The 18,603-nt window shown below is 43.1% G+C and overlaps 2 protein-coding genes across 2 annotated transcripts in view; one reads left to right on the plus strand and one right to left on the minus strand.

The window, feature by feature from the left end:
• Nucleotides 1–4,989, plus strand: part of LOC132780608 (cation channel sperm-associated auxiliary subunit gamma-like) — a 95,508-nt gene extending 90,519 nt beyond the window's left edge. Inside the window, exon 31 of the mRNA XM_067473407.1 lies at nt 4,881–4,989. Within this exon, the coding sequence (XP_067329508.1) occupies nt 4,881–4,989 (109 nt within the window). The remainder of the gene's footprint in view (nt 1–4,880) is intronic.
• A 2,029-nt stretch (nt 4,990–7,018) lies between these two features.
• LOC137097939 (cation channel sperm-associated auxiliary subunit gamma-like) overlaps nt 7,019–18,603 on the minus strand; it is a 64,045-nt gene continuing 52,460 nt past the window's right edge. Inside the window, exons 25-29 of the mRNA XM_067473408.1 lie at nt 17,913–18,011; nt 17,565–17,657; nt 13,734–13,833; nt 9,980–10,106; nt 7,019–7,348 (exon numbers count right to left, since the gene is read on the minus strand). Of these exons, the coding sequence (XP_067329509.1) occupies nt 7,215–7,348; nt 9,980–10,106; nt 13,734–13,833; nt 17,565–17,657; nt 17,913–18,011 (553 nt within the window). The 3' untranslated portion in view covers nt 7,019–7,214. The remainder of the gene's footprint in view (nt 7,349–9,979; nt 10,107–13,733; nt 13,834–17,564; nt 17,658–17,912; nt 18,012–18,603) is intronic.

An 18,603-nucleotide genomic window follows, 5' to 3' on the forward strand; every position in this document is an offset into this window, starting at 1 on the left:
TTGTTGATATATGTTTTTCTCTTATTGTTTGTGTTGGCATTGAATTGTGCCTTTTTGTAAGCCGCCCTGAGTCTCCCCTCAGGGGTTGAGAAGGGCGGGGTAAAAATGCACGAAATAAATAATAAATAAATAAGCTGGGATGTGTAGGTTGCTTACCTGTAAACATGGTTTCCCGAGTGACCACCTGTGGATTTGCACCTATGGTAATTCCTAAAATAGCCTCTGTGTCTATATATGTTGTGCGTCCAATGGCATTGAATGCCATGTATATGTGCATTGGAATCCGCCCTGAGTCCCCTTCTTCTGAGAAGAGCAGAATATAAATAAAATATAAAATATAAAATATAAAATATAAAATAATATAAAATAATATAAAATAATATAAAATAATATAAAATAATATAAAATAATATAAAATAATATAAAATAATATAAAATAATATAAAATAATATAAAATAATATAAAATATAAAATAAAGGGCAGGCTTGGAAAAGCTCTCCAAGACAAGAGATCTTTCTGATCAAGTCCCACTGACTCTAGGGTGCCCTGAGGTGTGAAATCCTATGAGTGAATCCAGAAAGGGAGGTGAAAGATCCAATCAGTCAAGAAAATCAAGTTAAGCCTTCACTCTGTATGTCACAGATAATTAGGACCGCAGATAAAGAGGATCCGTGCCGGGTGAGCACAAGCTAACCAAATAGGCCAACAGAGAAACACTCACCAAGGTGAAGACAAGCCACAGAGGTTATTTTCAATCTGGTCTAAAGAGATGTAAGTACATGCGGATGCTTCAGAGTGTAAAAGCATAACACAGAGAGAAAAGCATAGTTTTTTATACACATGACAACTATTCAAAAATTCTCGCTGCCCTTCCTGATTGGCTGGGAATGGGGCTGGTCTGAATCTGCACCCTGATTGGCCGAGGGCACTGCTGATGACACTGCCTCCAGGAGGGATTCCCTTTTGTGGGGAAATTGTAGTCTGGGATTTGCTGGCATTCTTCATGGATACAATAGTCAAAGTGATAGTAATGAGTCTTTGATTGACTCAGCAGTCCAGTTCCAAACTTTGACAAAGGTGGTGATCCTGGCAATCAAGGATTGGGCTCGTAATAAAAAGGTACATTTTCTGAGCCTCTGTTTCCACGGTGAGCACTGTCTCTGTCTATGCAGACCACATCTATATAAATAAAAATGTAATGTTTGTTTGTGGGATTAATATAACTCAAAAACCACTGGGCAAATTGCTGCCAAATTTGGCGACAAGACACCTACTAACCCAAGGAGTGACCATCACTCAAAAAAATTGATTTTGCAATTTGAGAGTTGTAGTTGTTGGGATTTATAGTTTACTTACAATTAAAGAGCATGCTGAACTCAACCAATGATGAAATTGAACCAAACATGGCACACAGGACTCCCATGACCAACAGAAAAGACTAGAAGAGTTTGGTGGGCATTGACTTTGAGTTTCTGAGTTGTAGTTCACCTTCATCCAGAGAGCACTGTGGACTCAAACAATAATGGATCGTGACCAAACTTGGCACGAATATTCCATATGGCCAAATATGAACACAGATGAAGTTTGGGGGAAATAGACCTTGACATTTGGGAGGTGTAGTTACTGGGATTTATAGTTCACCTATAATCAAAGAGCATGCTGAACCCTACCAATGACAGAATTGGGGAAAACTTCCCACACAGAACCCCCATCACAAGGGTAAGAAAACGTAATCAAAGCCTTCCTGACAAAGAGCCATCCAGCCATAGATATAGATAGATAGATATGATTCACACACACACACACACATGTATATGACAGATATAGTATCATAGACTTGAAAGGAACTCCTAAAGAAGGACAATGATATGTTGCATGTTCCCGAATAGGCAAACCAGACACTCTCCACATCAACACTGACAAAGAAACAGCAAGAAATACTGTTTACCCACAAGAATAAAGAAATTACATATATTAGAAAACAACACTTTCTCATTACTTTATTTTCCAGATCATCAGACTGGGCCACAGCAACGCGTGGCAGGGGACAGCTAGTGCTTAAATAAATATTTGCGGGCTTATGTGCTCTAACACGGAAACTGTCTATCTCCCTGCATACACATACAATGGCTTATGATGGTTGTCCTGGCTGGGAATGGCCAGGGGGATTTGCCCGACCTTTCCTGACTGGGAAATGTCTCAGCAAGGTTACAAAAGGGGGTTTACCTCTGGGCTCGGCCTTGCTACGTTTTGACAGGAAACATATACCTTTTATATAAAGGGACAGATACAATACATATAAAGATACAACATAGGCAGGAAGTTAGAATAAAAAGATACATTTTATTAAAGAGTTGAAACGATAAAGTCTTTGTGGGGAAGGGGCTGCTGCTGGTTCATTCTCAATCTCCGATGCTCCTGAATAACAGAAGATTGAACAATACAAATACCTACACAAATTCGACAATGCGAATTCATATATTGTGTTGTCGAAGGCTTTCATGGCCGGAATCACTGGGTTGTTTTAGGTTTTTCAGGCTGTATGGCCATGTTCTAGAAGTATTCTCTCCTGACGTTTCGCCTGCATCTGTGGCAGGCATCCTTAGAGGTTGTGAGGTCACAACCTCTGAGGTGACGTCACAACCTCTGAGGATGCCTGCCACAGATGCAGGTGAAACATCAAGAGAGAATGCTTCTAGAACATGGCCATACAGCCCGAAAAATCTACAACCCAAATTCATATGTTCATTCGTTCAGTCATCTCCGACTCTTTGTGACCTCATGGACCAGCCCACGCCAGAGCTCCCTGTCGGCCGTCACCACCCCCAGCTCCTTCAAGGTCAGTCCAGTCACTTCAAGGATGCCATCCATCCATCTTGCCCTTGGTCGGCCCCTCTTCCTTTTGCCTTCCACTTTCCCCAGCATCATTGTCTTCTCCAGGCTTTGCTGTCTCCTCATGATATGACCAAAGTACTTCAACTTTGTCTCTAGTATCCTTCCCTCCAATGAGCAGCCGGGCTTTCTTTCCTGGAGGATGGACTGGTTGGATCTTCTCGCAGTCCAAGGCACTCTCAGAACTTTCCTCCAACACCACAGCTCAAAAGCATCTCTCTTCCTTCGCTCAGCCTTCCCTAAGGTCCAGCTCTCACATCCGTAGGTTACTACAGCGAATACCATGGCTTTGACTATGCCATTCATAGTCATATATTTATTATCATATTCATATATTTATTATCATATTCATATATTTATTATCATATTCATATATTTATTATCAAAGCCCTTGGTAAACTATATATTTATCGGGGTGGGGGAAGTTATCGTGGTTTGACAACATGTACACCAGTACATGTTCTGTAGGCCCACAATATGCTGAAGGAAGTGTGGAATTCAATGCCAATTTGGTTTTGTTATTTTATGTATTTTATTTTGATGTTATTATTTGCTATTTGCATTTTATTTTGTTGTATTGTAATTCTGGGCATGGCCTCATGTTAGCCACTCCGAGTCCCCCTTGGGGAGATGGTGGTGGGGTATATATAAATTATTATTATTATTATTATTATTATTATTATTAATTCAAAGGCTGAGGATGGCGTTAACCGAGTCAAACCAGGGTAGGATCCTGTGCACTTAAGATATATCCCTTGCATGGATTAGGTCTGGCCATGTATTGTCAAGTAACATCTAAAATAGGTCATCATGGTATGATCAGCAGGAAGAAGGCAGAGGTTTTTCATGGGAGATGTCAAATGCTGAACAGTTTACCCTTTAAATCAGTGCTTCTCAACCTGAGGGTCCCCAGGTGTTTTGGCCTACAACTCCCAGAAATCTCAGCTGGTTTACCAGCTGTTAGGATTTCTGCAAGTTGAAGGCCAAAACATCTAGGGATCCACAAGTTAAGAACCACTGCTTTAAATCTTCCCAAGAGCTTTGAGGAGGTACTTCACCACACACACTCTGGCCATGTTACACGCAGACATTTTATGGATATACATACTCTACCGTTGTCTTCTGTGGCAGCACTTCCAACGTGGGATATCCTTTCCTTGGAGGGCAGCTGATGCCAACACTGGGTTCATTGGGGTGCCATGCTAAAGCTGGGCTCTTCATGCAATCCCTTTGGTTGCAATGAGCATGGTTTGACTTTTACCTGTTGTTTCGGTCCCCCTATATTACCTTGTGGGATTGATTTACATTGTTACGGGCACCACAATTCAAGAAGGATATGGACCAACTGGAAGGTGTCCAGAGAAGGGTGACTGAAATTGTCAAAGGTTTGGAAGCCAAGACTCTCTCTGAGGAGCAGCTGATCAAGGCAGCCAATTAAAATATTCACACCTACCTCCAGCAGACAAGAGTTCTTTCTCCCACTCTGGACATTCCACAGGTATATAAACTCCATTTGCCTAGTTTCCAACAGACCTCACAACCTCTGAGGATGCCTGCCATAGATGCAGACAAAACGTCAGGAGATAATCCTTATGAAACATGGCCATACAGTCCAAAAAAACTTAGAACAACCCATTCCATCTAAACTTTGGGGGAAAAGTTTTCTTTGGAGGATGGTGGGTGGGCTTATCAGGTCTTCAAAAATTTGGAGACCCCCAAAATAAAATACAATAATAATAATAATAATAATAATAATAATAATAATAATAGAGGTTTTTTTGTAACCCATCCTATCTTCCTGAGGGGATTCAGAGCAGTTTCCAACAGAAAAATGGCAAACATTCAATGCCAAAGATGAACAATAACCAATAAACAACCAAAATGGATGTGAGGGCGATCTGGCTGTGACATCTGTCACCCCATTGATCGGCAGGGTTGATTCGGCTGATCTGGCTGGCTAGGTGGGTGTCCCCTTCCTCCCTCACAGCTCCATGTGCGTCCCTCCTGAAGCTGCGCACTCGGTGGAAGAGGACGACGTTCCAGGTACAGAAGGAGTGTACCGAGGTCTCCAGTCTTCGGTCCCGGGTATACGATAGCTGCACTTTCCTACTAGAACCTCCAAACAAGCTCAACCAAATTAAAACCAATAAACAAAACAACATAAGAACTTGTAACAATAAGGCAGTCAAATAGTTAAATAGAACGTAATCAATCCAAATCAAACATACACCCACATAATAAGGATCTAATAAAGCTAAAATACTTTAAAATTATTAAATAAGGACTGCAACTCCAACAAGCCTGAGTAGGTTAGTCTCAAAATACTTTTGATCCCAAAATGTCTCTGGGCCTCTCAAGGCCCTCTATACTATACTGCTGGTCCAAGGATAATCAAAATAAACTGTTTGCTATCATCCAGTTTCAGGCATCCATGAAGTGTCTGGGATTGTATCCCCCATGGACAAAGGGTTGTTGTAAGCCTAGGACAGGGAAGGGGTAATTTCTAGTGGCCATGGCAAAGGTGGCATCTGGTTGCAAATGGAGTGTGGTTGCTGTAAATCAGGGACAACCTAGCAGCTCCATTGGGACATTTGTATTGGTTATCAGAAGATCCAGAAGTGTTGCTGGCATAGGATGGTTGCCTTGGAGGAGAGTTGTCTAGGGAAAGACATAAAGCACTACAGCACATCCATCTTCCTTCCTTCCTTTCTTGCTTGCTTCCAGTTGTGTCACCACTTCATGGATGTAAGCAAAGTTAGAACAACACACTAAGGTTATCAATATCTGGTGTTCAACAGCACCACCCTTAAACCAGAGGGACCGACATCCTGGGTACTCCATTTTACTCTGTCAGGAGACCGTTTTGGAACTACCAATACTCTCTCTCATTTACTAGGCCAAATTGGCAATCTCAATTGGAGGGAGAGCCTTTGGTATCTTCTGAGTAGTGGGAGCTATAGCTGCTTGTGGGGACAGGAGCTTATCTGTGTAAGTGGACACCCCAGCTACACACACATACATATTTTCACTTTTATTATGTGTGTAGATTGACACCTGAGTCTTAGAGTTTAGTGGATGGATATGTAAAATAAAAAAATAGTAAAAATTCATGCAGTCCAGAAACACTAGTCAAAGATAAAGATAAAGATTCCTAGCTGCTGAAATGGTGGCGGATGAAAGGAACTGAGGCAGTAGCCCCTCCCACTGGCTATATATATACTCTAAAGGGGAGAGTGGGCGGGGCTACCGCCTAAAAGTGTCTAATAAGTTTTCTAGAAGATTCCGAACTGTCTGTGCAGGCAAAGGAAATACCATATGTGTGATCCACAGTGACCACGATGCTTTTAGAAGGTTCTGAATGCTGCTACGCAGGCGCAGAGAATACCAAATGTATGATTCGCAGTGATTACGACTGGAAAATGAGAGATGCCAGATTCAATGTGAGTTTTGCATCTTGGTGTCTTGGCATCCAAAAGTTAACAGCTGATAGGATAACCAAAAACACTTCTGGTTGAAAACTATTCTCCAGATGTGCTGGCAATGAAATTTGGTAGTTGTGGCAGTGGGATCATCTCTGCTTTAGGGGAGAAGATGATTTCTAGTTCTACACTCTACGGCTACAGGAAAGCAAGAGACACTCATTCTCAAAGCAAATTCCACAATAACTTGTGCCTTTATTGAATTAGTCAGCTTTCTGAAACGACAGGCAAAACTAGTAACAATGGAGAGAAACGTATAGTTTAAAACAATACTGGCAAAAATAAGCCTGCACTCTTATTAAGAAGTGAGGTAGGGAAAGGTGCAAATGCTCTCCTTTCAGCCACAGCCCATGCACTTTTTAAAAGGAATGTAGTTCAGGAACAGGCCACGCAGGAGTAGAAACTCACTGATCCCACTTTATGAGGTGGGAATAACAAGCCCTTTAAAAAAACATTCAAACCATCCTGGATAATTCTGTGTCAGGTTGCATCCTATGAGAAAACGCAAGGGCAAGAAAATAGAAGGCACATGCGATTAGACAGTGATATATACTACCCACAGGCCCAAAAAGTGTAAGAGAACTAGTAAATTAATAATAAAAAAACCCAAAGATACACATATGCTTCCAATTCCTTTTGGCCCGAGTAAAAAATAGTGTATTTTATGGGTGACGATGTCCCTTTTGTCACCAACGGATCCAACAGTCGCTGAGTTGCCACAACCTGCTGCGTTGACACCGGCAGCCGCTGAGTTCATTCCGGATCATCCTCCGCATGAGGAAAGGCAAAGAGGAGCCCTTCGCGTCATAGTCAGGGGAGGGGAAGAAGCAAACTGGGGGGCATTAGTGCATAAACGAAGCTCCCGGTGCATCCGCTTTGCGGGAAGGCGGTGGCGAATGGCTTCGCAAGATTTCAGAGGCAGCATGTTGCAGTGATGACTGGCTGGTGAACGATGAGGTGAAGGTGAGGCTGGACGCTGGCAGCAAAAGAAGACGGAGAAAGAAGGTATTTTGAGAAACACATTCTGGAAATTGCTAAGACAAAGGAGAGGTTCAAGGTGTCGGTTCATACACTGTCGTTGTGGAGAATGGGACTGACAAGGTGGAAAAGGAGAGCTAGATAGAGCATCTATGTCTGCATGCACACCTTGGGACAGAGTCAGGCTATTAGGTAAATGATGGACATACTATCAATCATAGATGGTGCTGATAATAGGTTTGTTCCCTAAAGCCTTCCTGACATGTGCATCTCTCCGGAGAGAAAGGAACATAGTTGCTTATCCAACCTTTGCTTATCCAACATTCCGTCTTAACCGATGCCCCCTTTTCCTCCAACATTTCCCCTTCAATTAAAGGAGCGCTCCCCAACTCTCTCTTCATTCCCAATAAGTGAAAAAGGCAAGACAAAGAGGAGGAGGAGGGAGAAAAGGGGGAAAAGAGGCAGGACAGGAAGCGGAAGTGCCCTCCCTCCTTCCCTCTGGGATTTCCACGCTCCTCTTCCATATCCAGGAACTTCCTGCTGGGCCGCTCTAGCCTTGAGGCATTGCCTTGCCTTAACCTAGGCATCCTCAAACTGTGGCCCTTCAGTTGTTCAGGCCTTCAACTCCCAGAATTCTGGGCACCACAATTGAAGAGAGATGTTGACAAGTTGGAATATGTCCAAAGGAGGGTGACTAAAATGATCAAGGGTCTGGAGAACAAGCCCTATGAGGAGCGGCTGAAAGAGCTGGGCATGTTTAGCCTGAAGAAGAGAAGGCTGAGAGGAGATATGATAGCCATGCATAAATATGTGAGAGGAAGTCACAGGGAGGAGGGAGCAAGCTTGTTCTCTGCTTCCTTGGAGACTATGACACGGAACAATGGCTTCAAACTACAAGAAAGGAGATTCCATCTGAACATGAGGAAGAACTTCCTGACTGTGAGAGCCGTTCAGCAGTGGAACTCTCTGCCCCAGAGTGTGGTGGAGGCTCCTTCTTTGGAAGTTTTTAAACAGAGGCTGGATGGCCATCTATCAGGGGTGCTTTGAATGCAATATTCCTGCTTCTTGGCAGGGGGTTGGACTGGATGGCCCATGAGGTCTCTTCCAACTCTAGGATTCTATTATTCTAATTAAACAAGCCTATTAGGGCTTCTGGGAGTTGGAGGCTCAAACTGCTGGAGGGCCGCAGTTTGAGGATGCCTGCCTCAACCCTTTGAGTTCCTGTTATTAGTATTCTAGGTGTCTAGCATCATGTCGGACGGATAACAGTAGGAGACTCTGTATTAGCCAACATTTTTGTTTATCTGATGTTCTGCCGGCCTGTTTATGTCGAATAAGCGAGACTCTGCTGTATGTTATATTCTGGTGCTGGCTTATATACTGTCAAAGTGGAGTATGGGATTGGCAATGCAGAGAAGCAGGGCCAGATATGGCACCTATGTCTCCATGCATACTTTGGGATCGACTCTATTTTAAAAATGTTCTCTCTCCTCCTCACTTTCCCCTCAACTTAAATTAGTTGCAGAAAATTGATTTCAATGTGCAAAAGTACTGTATATACTCGAGTATAAGCCTAGTTTTTCAGACCTTTTTTTGGGCTGAAAAAGTCCCTCTCGGCTTATACTCGAGTCAAGGTTATTTATTATTTTACTCTGTTATAAATACGTAATAAATGTATTATTATTATTATTATTATTATTATTACATTTATTATTTTACTTTATTATTGTTGTTATTATTACATTTATTATTTTACTCTATTTATTACTGTTGTTGTTATTACATTTATTATTTTACTCTATTTATTGTTATTTTTACATTTATTATTTTACTCTATTTATTTTTATTGGAAGGGTACGCAAGCACATTTACATTGAAGACGGTCAGAACGGTTTAATCAGAGTTGAGCTGTCTTATCTTAAATTACAATTTTATGTAAATATTCAAAAACATTGAACCTCCTGATGCCTCAATTAATGTAATTTTATTGGTATCTATTTTTATTTCGAAATTTACCAGTATCTGTTGCATTTCCCATCCTCAGCTTATACTCGAGTCAATCTATTTTCCCAGTTTTTTGTGGTAAAATTAAGTGACTCGGCTTATATTCGGATCGGCTTATACTCAAGCATATACGGTATTTTCCACTTTACTGCCCTGGAGAAGGGGTAAGTGGGCAGGAAGGGATGAGATTTTCCCTTCCCAACAGACTCCGGCAAAACCAAACTGCTGCAGCTTTCTGCCACCTGGAACGCGCTCTGTTGTTTGCTCCTTGTGCCTTGAGTTTCACGTATGAAACATTGCAGGGGATGTGGGTCCCATTCTTTTAGCACTTTAGTAAGGCAAGGGGGCCCAATAATGAAAACGTGGCTCAATCCTGAAACCCAGGGGAAGGGGGGTTAAGGTATAAGTGAACAAACTAAGACCTGAGAGTATGATTCTTATAATATGATTATTCTTATAGTTTTGCCGCCATTTTCCAGGTTCAATTTTGCTCAAAATGCCTCCAAGCTCACGGACCACCTTCTCTCCAGCAGAAGTGTCAGAAAGAAGCTGAAAAGAAATCTTGGAGGCCTCAAAGAACGTTTCTCTTCTTTAATGGTGCTTAGTAGATCGGTGGCCAGCTCACCTGTCCGGAAAACAATGGCTTGTTCCAGCCTCAAGAAGACGCCGCTGATTAAGACCTTGACCTTAGGACCCACGGAAAGTGTGACTATGTATAGCAGAAGGATGCCAAAGATGGAAGCCATCGACACCTAGGAGCAGAAAAAATACATTTTTGAAAGGGGAGGTGTTTCCGCAGGAGTTTCCACAGCAAACAGGAGTACCTTTATCCCAGGGGATCACAGCCAGACACAGTGAAGACATCTGTCCTTGCGCTGTGCTACTCTGCTGCTGAGTACGCATGCCCAGTGTGGAACATATCTCACCACGCTAAAACAGTGGATGTGGCTCTTAATGAGACATGCCGCATTATCACGGGGTGTCTGCGCCCTACACCACTAGAGAAATTACACTGCTTAGCCGGTATTGCACCACCTGACATCCGCCGGGAAGTAGCAGCCAATAGTGAAAGGACCAAGGCAGAGACATCTCCAGCTCATCCCCTATTTGGGTATCAGCCAGCACGTCAACAACTTAAATCTAGAAATATTTTTTTAAGATCTACAGAGACACTCGCTGGAACACCTCAGCAAGCGAGAGTCCAAAAGTGGCAGGCTGAAACCCAGAACCTCAACCAATGGCTGATACCAAATGAGAGACTCCCTCCTGGGCACACGGAGGACTGGGCAACTTGGAAGGCGCTGAACAGACTGCGTTCTGGCACCATGAGATGCAGAACCAACCTCAAGAAATGGGGCTACAAAGTGGAGCCCATAACATGTGAGTGTGGAGAGGAGCAAACCACTGACCACCTGCTGCAATGCAACCTGAGCCCTGCCACATGCACCATGGAGGACCTTCTTGCGGCAACACCAGAGGCACTTCAAGTGGCCAGATACTGGTCAAAGGACATTTAATCAACTACCAAACTCACAAATTTTGTATTTTGTCTGTTTGTTTGCTTTGTTCTGTTAGAAATATAATATAATATAATATAATATAATATAATATAATATAATATAATATAATATAATATAATATAATTTCCAGGTGTGGGAATATTGTGGTTTTGAACTGAATATGCAGATCTTTGCATGCCTGTATGTCCCTGCAATTGGAAATCATGTTTTTTTTAAAAAAAAATTGTTTGTTCCCTGGTTTTACATGTTTGTTCCTGATCAGCCGGTTCCTATAAAGAAGGTGACAGTTAAGTAGACAATGAAACTTTGTTTGTGTGCCAGAAACTTCACGAAATGTGTGGAGGAAGTATTTTCTCTGGCCAGGACAAAGTTTGGCCCCCTAGTCAACATTGCACATATTTTCACAATAAGAGTAATCAGGAGCAGACATGTATAACCCAGGAACAATACACTCTCCGTACAGCTTATATAACCCAGAAACGAAACTTATACTTGCATCTTTGCATGCTTGCATCTTAAGGGTTTAGGAAAACCCGCTGAAATTTCCAACGGAAGTCCAGCAGCAGCCATCTTGGGAGCCTCTAAATCTTGTAACAAAGCATCAAGTCTGGACAATGGAGGCAGAAATCCCAAGACCAATAGGTCTGCATGTGAACCTCTTCTGAAGTCCCAGGATTTTTTGCCCCTGATTAAAACCCGTGATTTAGTGCTGTCTGGAGGTACTCCAAGTCACTCCCACTGGCTATATATGCTCATAAGGGGAGAGTGGGCGGGGCTAACCGCAGAAATGTTTGATAAGATCTCTAGAAGGTTCTGAAGCTGTCTGCGCAGGCACAGAAATTACCATATGTGCAATTCACAGGGACCACGATGGGAAACAAACATTGCAAGAGAGGAAGGTTTGGGATGGTTGATTAGGATCTCATCACACTAGAGAAGGCTGAGCAAAGGAAGAGAGATGCTTTTGAACTGTGGTGTTGGAGGAAAGTTCTGAGAGTGCCTTGGACTGCGAGAAGATCCAACCAGTCCATCATCCAGGAAATAAAGCCCGACTGCTCATTGGAGGGAAGGATACTAGAGACAAAGTTGAAGTACTTTGGCCACATCATGAGGAGACAGCAAAGCCTAAAGAAGACAATTATGCTGTGGAAAGTAGAAGGAAAAAGGAAGAGGGGCGGACCAAGGGCAAGATGGATGGATGGCATCCTTGAAGTGACTGACCTTGAAGGAGCTGGGGGTGGTGACGGCCGACAGCGAGCTCTGCCGTGGGCTGGTCCATGAGGTCACGAAGAGTCGGAGACGACTGAACGAATGAACAACAACAACACTAGAGAAAAAATCCACTTTAAATCTGGTTTCTGCCTCCTGCAGAATTCTGGGGTTTGTAGTTTATGGAGGAGCCTTTAACAGCCTCACTAAACTACAAACTCCGGAATTCTGCAGGAGGCAGAAACTGGATTTTAAGTGGATTTTTTTCTCTAGTGTGATGAAGTGGTCAAACCCAAGTATTATTATTTTTTTAATTGGTATGAATTTTTACAACTCTAAATAATAATAATAATAATAATAATAATAAACATGCCAAACTCCTCTGGACTTCCGGATTCAGACAGACAGAGTTTTGGAGCATAATACTCCTGACCTCACAATCGTGTTAAAAAACAAAGTATGGATCTGGGTTAATGTAGGTTTTTTCGGGCTATATGGCCATGGTCTGGAGGCATTCTCACCTGACATTTCTCCTGCATCTATGGCAAGCATCCTCAGAGGTAGTGAGGTCTGTTGGAACTAGGAAAAGGGGCTTATATACCTGTGGAATAACCGGAGTGGGACAAAAGACTCTTGTCTGCTGGAACTAGGTGTGAATGTTTCAACTGATCACCTTGATAAGCATATAATGGCCTGACAGTGAAAGTATGGATCGTCAATGTCGCAATCCCAGGTGACTGCAGGATTGAAGAGAAACAACTGGAAAAGCTGACACGATATGAGGATTTAAAGATCGAACTGCAAAGACTCTGGCACAAGCCAGTTAAGGTGGTCCCAGTGGTGATCGGCACACTAGGTGCAGTACCTAAAGACCTTGGCCTGCACTTAAACACAATCGGCACTGACAAAATTACCATCTGCCAGCTGCAAAAGGCCACCTTACTGGGATCTGCACGCATTATTCGCTGATACATCACACAGTCCTAGACCCTTGGGAACTGTCCGACATGTCATCCAATTCAACAACCAGCAGAGTGTCTGCTGAGGACTCATCTTGTTGTGTTTCAAATAACAACAACAACAACAACAACTTTATTCTTATTTCCCGCCACCCTTTCCCCAAAGGGACTCGAGACAATTTACATATGGGACAGAAAGTTCAACAGACATAAAAGCAACACAATCGACTAAAATAAGAGCATCGTAAAATACAACAATCCAGATAAAAACACAATTAAACATAAGAGGACAGCAGCATTGAAACTCAAAACAGAGAGCGGCCAAAAAACAACACAATCGACTAAAATAAGAGCATCGTAAAATACAACAATCCAGATAAAAACACAATTAAACATAAAAGGACAGCAGCACTGAAACTCAAAACAGAGAGTGGCCAAAAAGCAGCTCTGAAGCTTCATGCTAGACTTCCAAGCCAGCTAACTCCTGCAATTCCAAAGGACAGAGTTGTCTCAAAAGCATGTTAACACCACAAAGCAGAAGGTAAGGTATACAAATCTTAAATCCCTGCTCCTACAGATCGAGGAATCTCTAGAGTCTAGAAAGAATAAACTGCTACTGGTGGAGCCATGCCAAGCATACCAAACTCTAGAGAAGAAATGCCAAGGAGCACGTAGGCCCAGCTATAGTTACCTGCAAGAGAAAGACGGACCTCGTACGGCTAAGGGGCAGGCCGTGGATGTGGACGATGAACTCCAAGGCGTAGTCGCAGTAGGTGGTTTGGTCCACTCCCCTGCAGAAGCAAAAAGGAGAGAAGGAGGTTGGCTGCTGGGAAAGAGGAGTTTGGGGTCAAGTCTTCCACTTTCTCTTTCTTTCTTCTCTCACAATATGATGGCTGGATCTTGATCCCATTCTGACCACTTGCATCACATTGAAGCAATGAAACGGTTGGCTAAGTAGAGCTGAGTAGAGATCCCTTTCTCAATGAAATGGATAATTTCCCTACCATCATCACACTGTTAAATGTATCCATGCAACTCAGTAGTACTCCGCATTCTGTGAGTTTATTTGTTTTCACATTATAGAGATTTGGCCCCGCCCACCATCACTCCCCTTGCATTATTTGTTGAAAAGAAACCTCCTCTCATTTGAAATCCCAGCTTCCTAACAAATGCAAGATTACATGTCTTCAATTCTGGAAGCAGGAAGGGAGGAAGGGAGAACTGCAATTCCCAAGACTATCTCATGGAGACATGGCATTTAAAGTAAGGCCCGCCTGCATTCATTCCACAGTGTAGATGTACCAAGAGAAGGGTATGGGCCTTGGGAAACTATAACTCCCAGGAGGACTACATTGCATGGAGAGAGGGTTCATGAACCTTCGGAAACTGCAATTCCCAAGCCTATCTCATGGAGACATGGCATTTAAAGTAAGGTCCGCCTGCATTCATTCCACAGGGTAGATGCACCAAGAGAAGGGTATGGGCCTTGGGAAACTATAACTCCCAGGAGAACTACATCGCATAGAGAGAGGGTTCATGAACCTTCGGAAACTGCAATTCCCAAGCCTATCTCATGGAGACATGGCATTTAAAGTAAGGTCCACCTGCATTCATTCCACAGTGTAGATGCACCAAGAGAAGGGTATGGGCCTTGGGAAACTATAATTCCCAGGAGAACTACATCGCATGGAGAGAGGGTTCATGAACCTTCGGAAACTGCAATTCCCAAGACTATCTCATGGAGACATGGCATTTAAAGTAAGGTCCACCTGCATTCATTCCACAGGGTAGATGCACCAAGAGAAGGGTATGGACCTTGGGAAACTATAACTCCCAGGAGGACTACATCGCATGGAGAGAGGGGGTTCATGAACCTTCGGAAACTGCAATTCTCAAGACTATCTCATGGAGACATGGCATCTAAAATAAGGTCCACCTGCATTCATTTCACAGTGTAGATGCACCAAGAGAAGGGTATGGGCCTTGGGAAACTATAACTCCCAGGAGGACTCCATCGCATGGAGCCATGGCATTTAAAGAGGGATGAAAGGGCATTCATTCCATGCTGTAAATGCACCAAGAGAAGGGTATGCACTTTGGAAAACTGACTCCCAGGACTGCACAGCATGGAGACATGGCATAAGAACAACAACAACAACAACAACAACAACAACAACAATCCTTCTCTCCCAGCTTTCCCATGCAATACAAGGCGGAGACATATCACGGAAGGAAGGGAAGGGTAGGAAAGAACCCGGAAAGGCTGTTTTTTAAAAAGAAATTGTTCTGGCAAAGTAAAAACTCAGTGAGCAAAAGGTAATGCTTTCCCTAACAAGGGTACTTTTGGATATCATAATTTCCCCTCCCACAATTTCATTTCAAACCTGGGAGCAGCAAATGCCATCATATTACAGAAATGGCCAATCATCCAGATCATTTTTAAAAATCCACTTCCCTACCAGCTCTTGAAATGTTTGAAAAGAATGCTGGTGCCCACACATAAAATACACAAAGAATGCTCTATCCTACACTTGAAGCCAAACTAATGTGATAAGGAATGTGGCTTCCCGGATTATAAGTGTAGCACTCAGTGGAATTTGGTAAATGTGATGAAGTGGTCAGTGCTGCGGGTATCAAGTCAGAGGTTTGGAATTGTAGGCAATATGCCACAGGAGGCATTGCATCTTACACTGGTTTGAAGTCCCCATCCAGGATTTAGATACACAGATGACTTAACGTCAAGGGGAAACTTTTACCTTTACCTTTAAAGATTTAATATACTAACAAAAACTCCACTGCCCCACCTTCCCATTTTTACTCCCACCCTTTTTGTGTGTGTGTGTGTGTGGGGGGGGGGGGGGGGAGATGGAAATATTTAAAATATATATTAATTAAAAAAAGAATGCTCTGAAAAGCAGATATCCTTCATGCTGGTTTCAGCACCATGAATAGCACTCAGTGCTTAACTAATTGTGCTCTAGCCAGGCATGCTGGTTTCAGCACCATGGATAGCACTCAGTGCTTAGCTAATTGTGCTCTAGCCAGGCAACACAGACTTTAGCCAAATGTACTTCAACTGATTTATTGCTCCCACGTCATTTAACTGTTTAATTGTGACCCGATTAAACATAACAATTGCAAAAGGATTTAAGAGCTGTTACCTCCAAAGGGCGGCCTACAAGTATAAAAGTAAAAGTTTTCCATTGACATTAAGTCTAGTCATCTCCAACTCTGGGAGGTGGTGCTCATCTCCATTTCTAAACCGTCCTGAGTCACCTGTGGGCTGAGAAGGACGGTATACAAATATAGTAAATAAATAAATTTCTAAGCCGAAGAGCTGGCGTTGTCCATAGACACCTCCAGAGTCATGTGGCCAGCATGACTGCATGGAGTGCCTTTACCTTTCCACTGAAGTTATAGCTATTGACCTACTCACATTTGTGTGTTTTTGATCTGCTAGGTTGGCAGAAGCTGGGGCTAACAGCGGGAGCTCATCCCGTCCTGAGAATCTGAACCACCAACCTTCACTTCACTTCACTTTATTTCTTAATTAGTCACTCTCAACCAAGGTGCTCCTTCCAGTCAACTAGAGAGTGTTTGAGGACCGGGACATCCATAGGGAGACCAAGGTGCTTGTTTATAAAGTTATTGTCCTCCCAACCCTGCTATATGCCTGCAAAACATGGACTGTCTACAAACGTCATATGCAACTCCTGGAACGATTCCACCAGCGCTGCCTCCGGAAAATCCTGCAAATCTCTTGGGAAGACAGGTGGACAAATGTCAGCGTGCTGGAAGAAGCAAAGGCCACCAGCATTGAAGCGATGGTCCTCCGCCATCAACTCCGCTGGACCGGCCATGTTGTCCGGATGCCTAACCACTGTCTCCCAAAGCAGTTGCTCTACTCCAGTGGTTCTCAACCTGGGGTCCCCAGATGTTTTTGGCCTTCAATTCCCAGAAATCCTAACAGCTGATTAACTGGCTGGGATTTCTGGGAATTGTAGGCCAAAAACATCTGGGGACCCCAGGTTGAGAACCACTGCTCTACTCCAAACTCAAGAACAGAAAACGGAATGTTGGTGGGCAGGAAAAGAGATTTAAAGACAGGGCCCAAAGCCAACCTTAAATACTCTGGCATAGACACTGAGAACTGGGAAGACATGGCCCGTGAGCGCTCCAGCTGGAGGTCAGCTGTGACCAGCAGTGCTGCAGAGTTTGAAGAGGCACGAATGGAGAGTGAAAGAGAGAAACATGCCAAGAGGAAGGTGCGTCAAGCCAACCTCGAGCGAGACCATCTTCCACCTGGAAACCAATGCCCTCACTGCGGGAGAAGATGCAGATCAAGAATAGGGCTCCACAGCCACCTACGGACCCACAAGAATACTGATCCTGGAAGACTATCCTACTCGGCCAACGAGGGATCGCTAGTTCTGTAACTCAGCGGTTTAACCCGCTGCACAATCACAGCCCACTTGTAAGTATAGCAAGTTATAAATTGAATAAAACCCCAAGGTGTAGTTACCTGTTTGATACCTTCAGCACAAAAAAGTAATCTGGAGTAAAGGCATTAGTGGGAAGAATGTCGTAACAGGGAGAGTTCTGCTGGCAGACCCACCTATGAGAGAGAGAGAGAGCGAGAGAAGAGGGTCTTATGACAGATCATGCAAGGAGTTTGTGTCACGTGCCTGAGTTGAGTGCAATAGAGCTTTGGGATGAGGGATTGTAGGAGAGAGGGCGGAACAATCAGGGAAGGGAAAAATTGGACTCGAAGGAAGTTTCATAACCAACGCACCTATCACTGCCTCATTGATTTCAGAGGAAGATCAGAGACCTAGGGCAGAATGAATGTACTCTATACCGTGAAGCTTACAGTATCCCAGAGCTGGCTTGAGAGAGGACATGGAAACCTTCAGCACTGGTCATGTTATCTTCACCATCAGCCCTAAACCAGATAAGACTTGATGTTTCCCTGGGAAGAGAAAGGGAAATCAGCAAGAGCTGAGAGCAGTTGGGACACATATGGCCCTCCCAATATTGCTTGACTGGATCAACAGCAACTCCAATCAGGATGATGGGAGCTGTAGTCTAATTTCTGAGGGGCTGTACATCCTCAAATCAAGGGCTCCACAAACAAGTCAATACAGGCTAATTGTTGAACTGTTACACTGTGTAACAAAATTTGAAAAGCAATTTTGTTCCTGGTTTGGAAGTGTTATTTTCTGTTTAATTGTGCGGTCCTTACTTTGAAAGTACTGTATATACTCGAGTATAATCTGAACCAAATATAAGTCAAGACACCTAATTTTACCACAAAAATCTGGGAAAACTTATTGACTCGAGTATAAGCCGAGAGTAGAAATGCAGCAACAATTGATACATTTCAAAATAAAAATAGATACCAATAAAATGACATTAATTGAGGCATCAGTAGGTTGTTTTTGAATATTTACATAAAACTGTAATTTAAGATAAGACTGTCCAACTCTGATTCAACCATTATTCTAACCTTCTTCAATATAAACGTGCTTACGTAGCCTTCCAATAATAATAAAGTAAAATAA

The sequence above is a fragment of the Anolis sagrei genome, chromosome X (assembly GCF_037176765.1).
Source record: "Anolis sagrei isolate rAnoSag1 chromosome X, rAnoSag1.mat, whole genome shotgun sequence".
Classification (NCBI taxonomy): Eukaryota; Metazoa; Chordata; class Lepidosauria; order Squamata; family Dactyloidae; genus Anolis; species Anolis sagrei.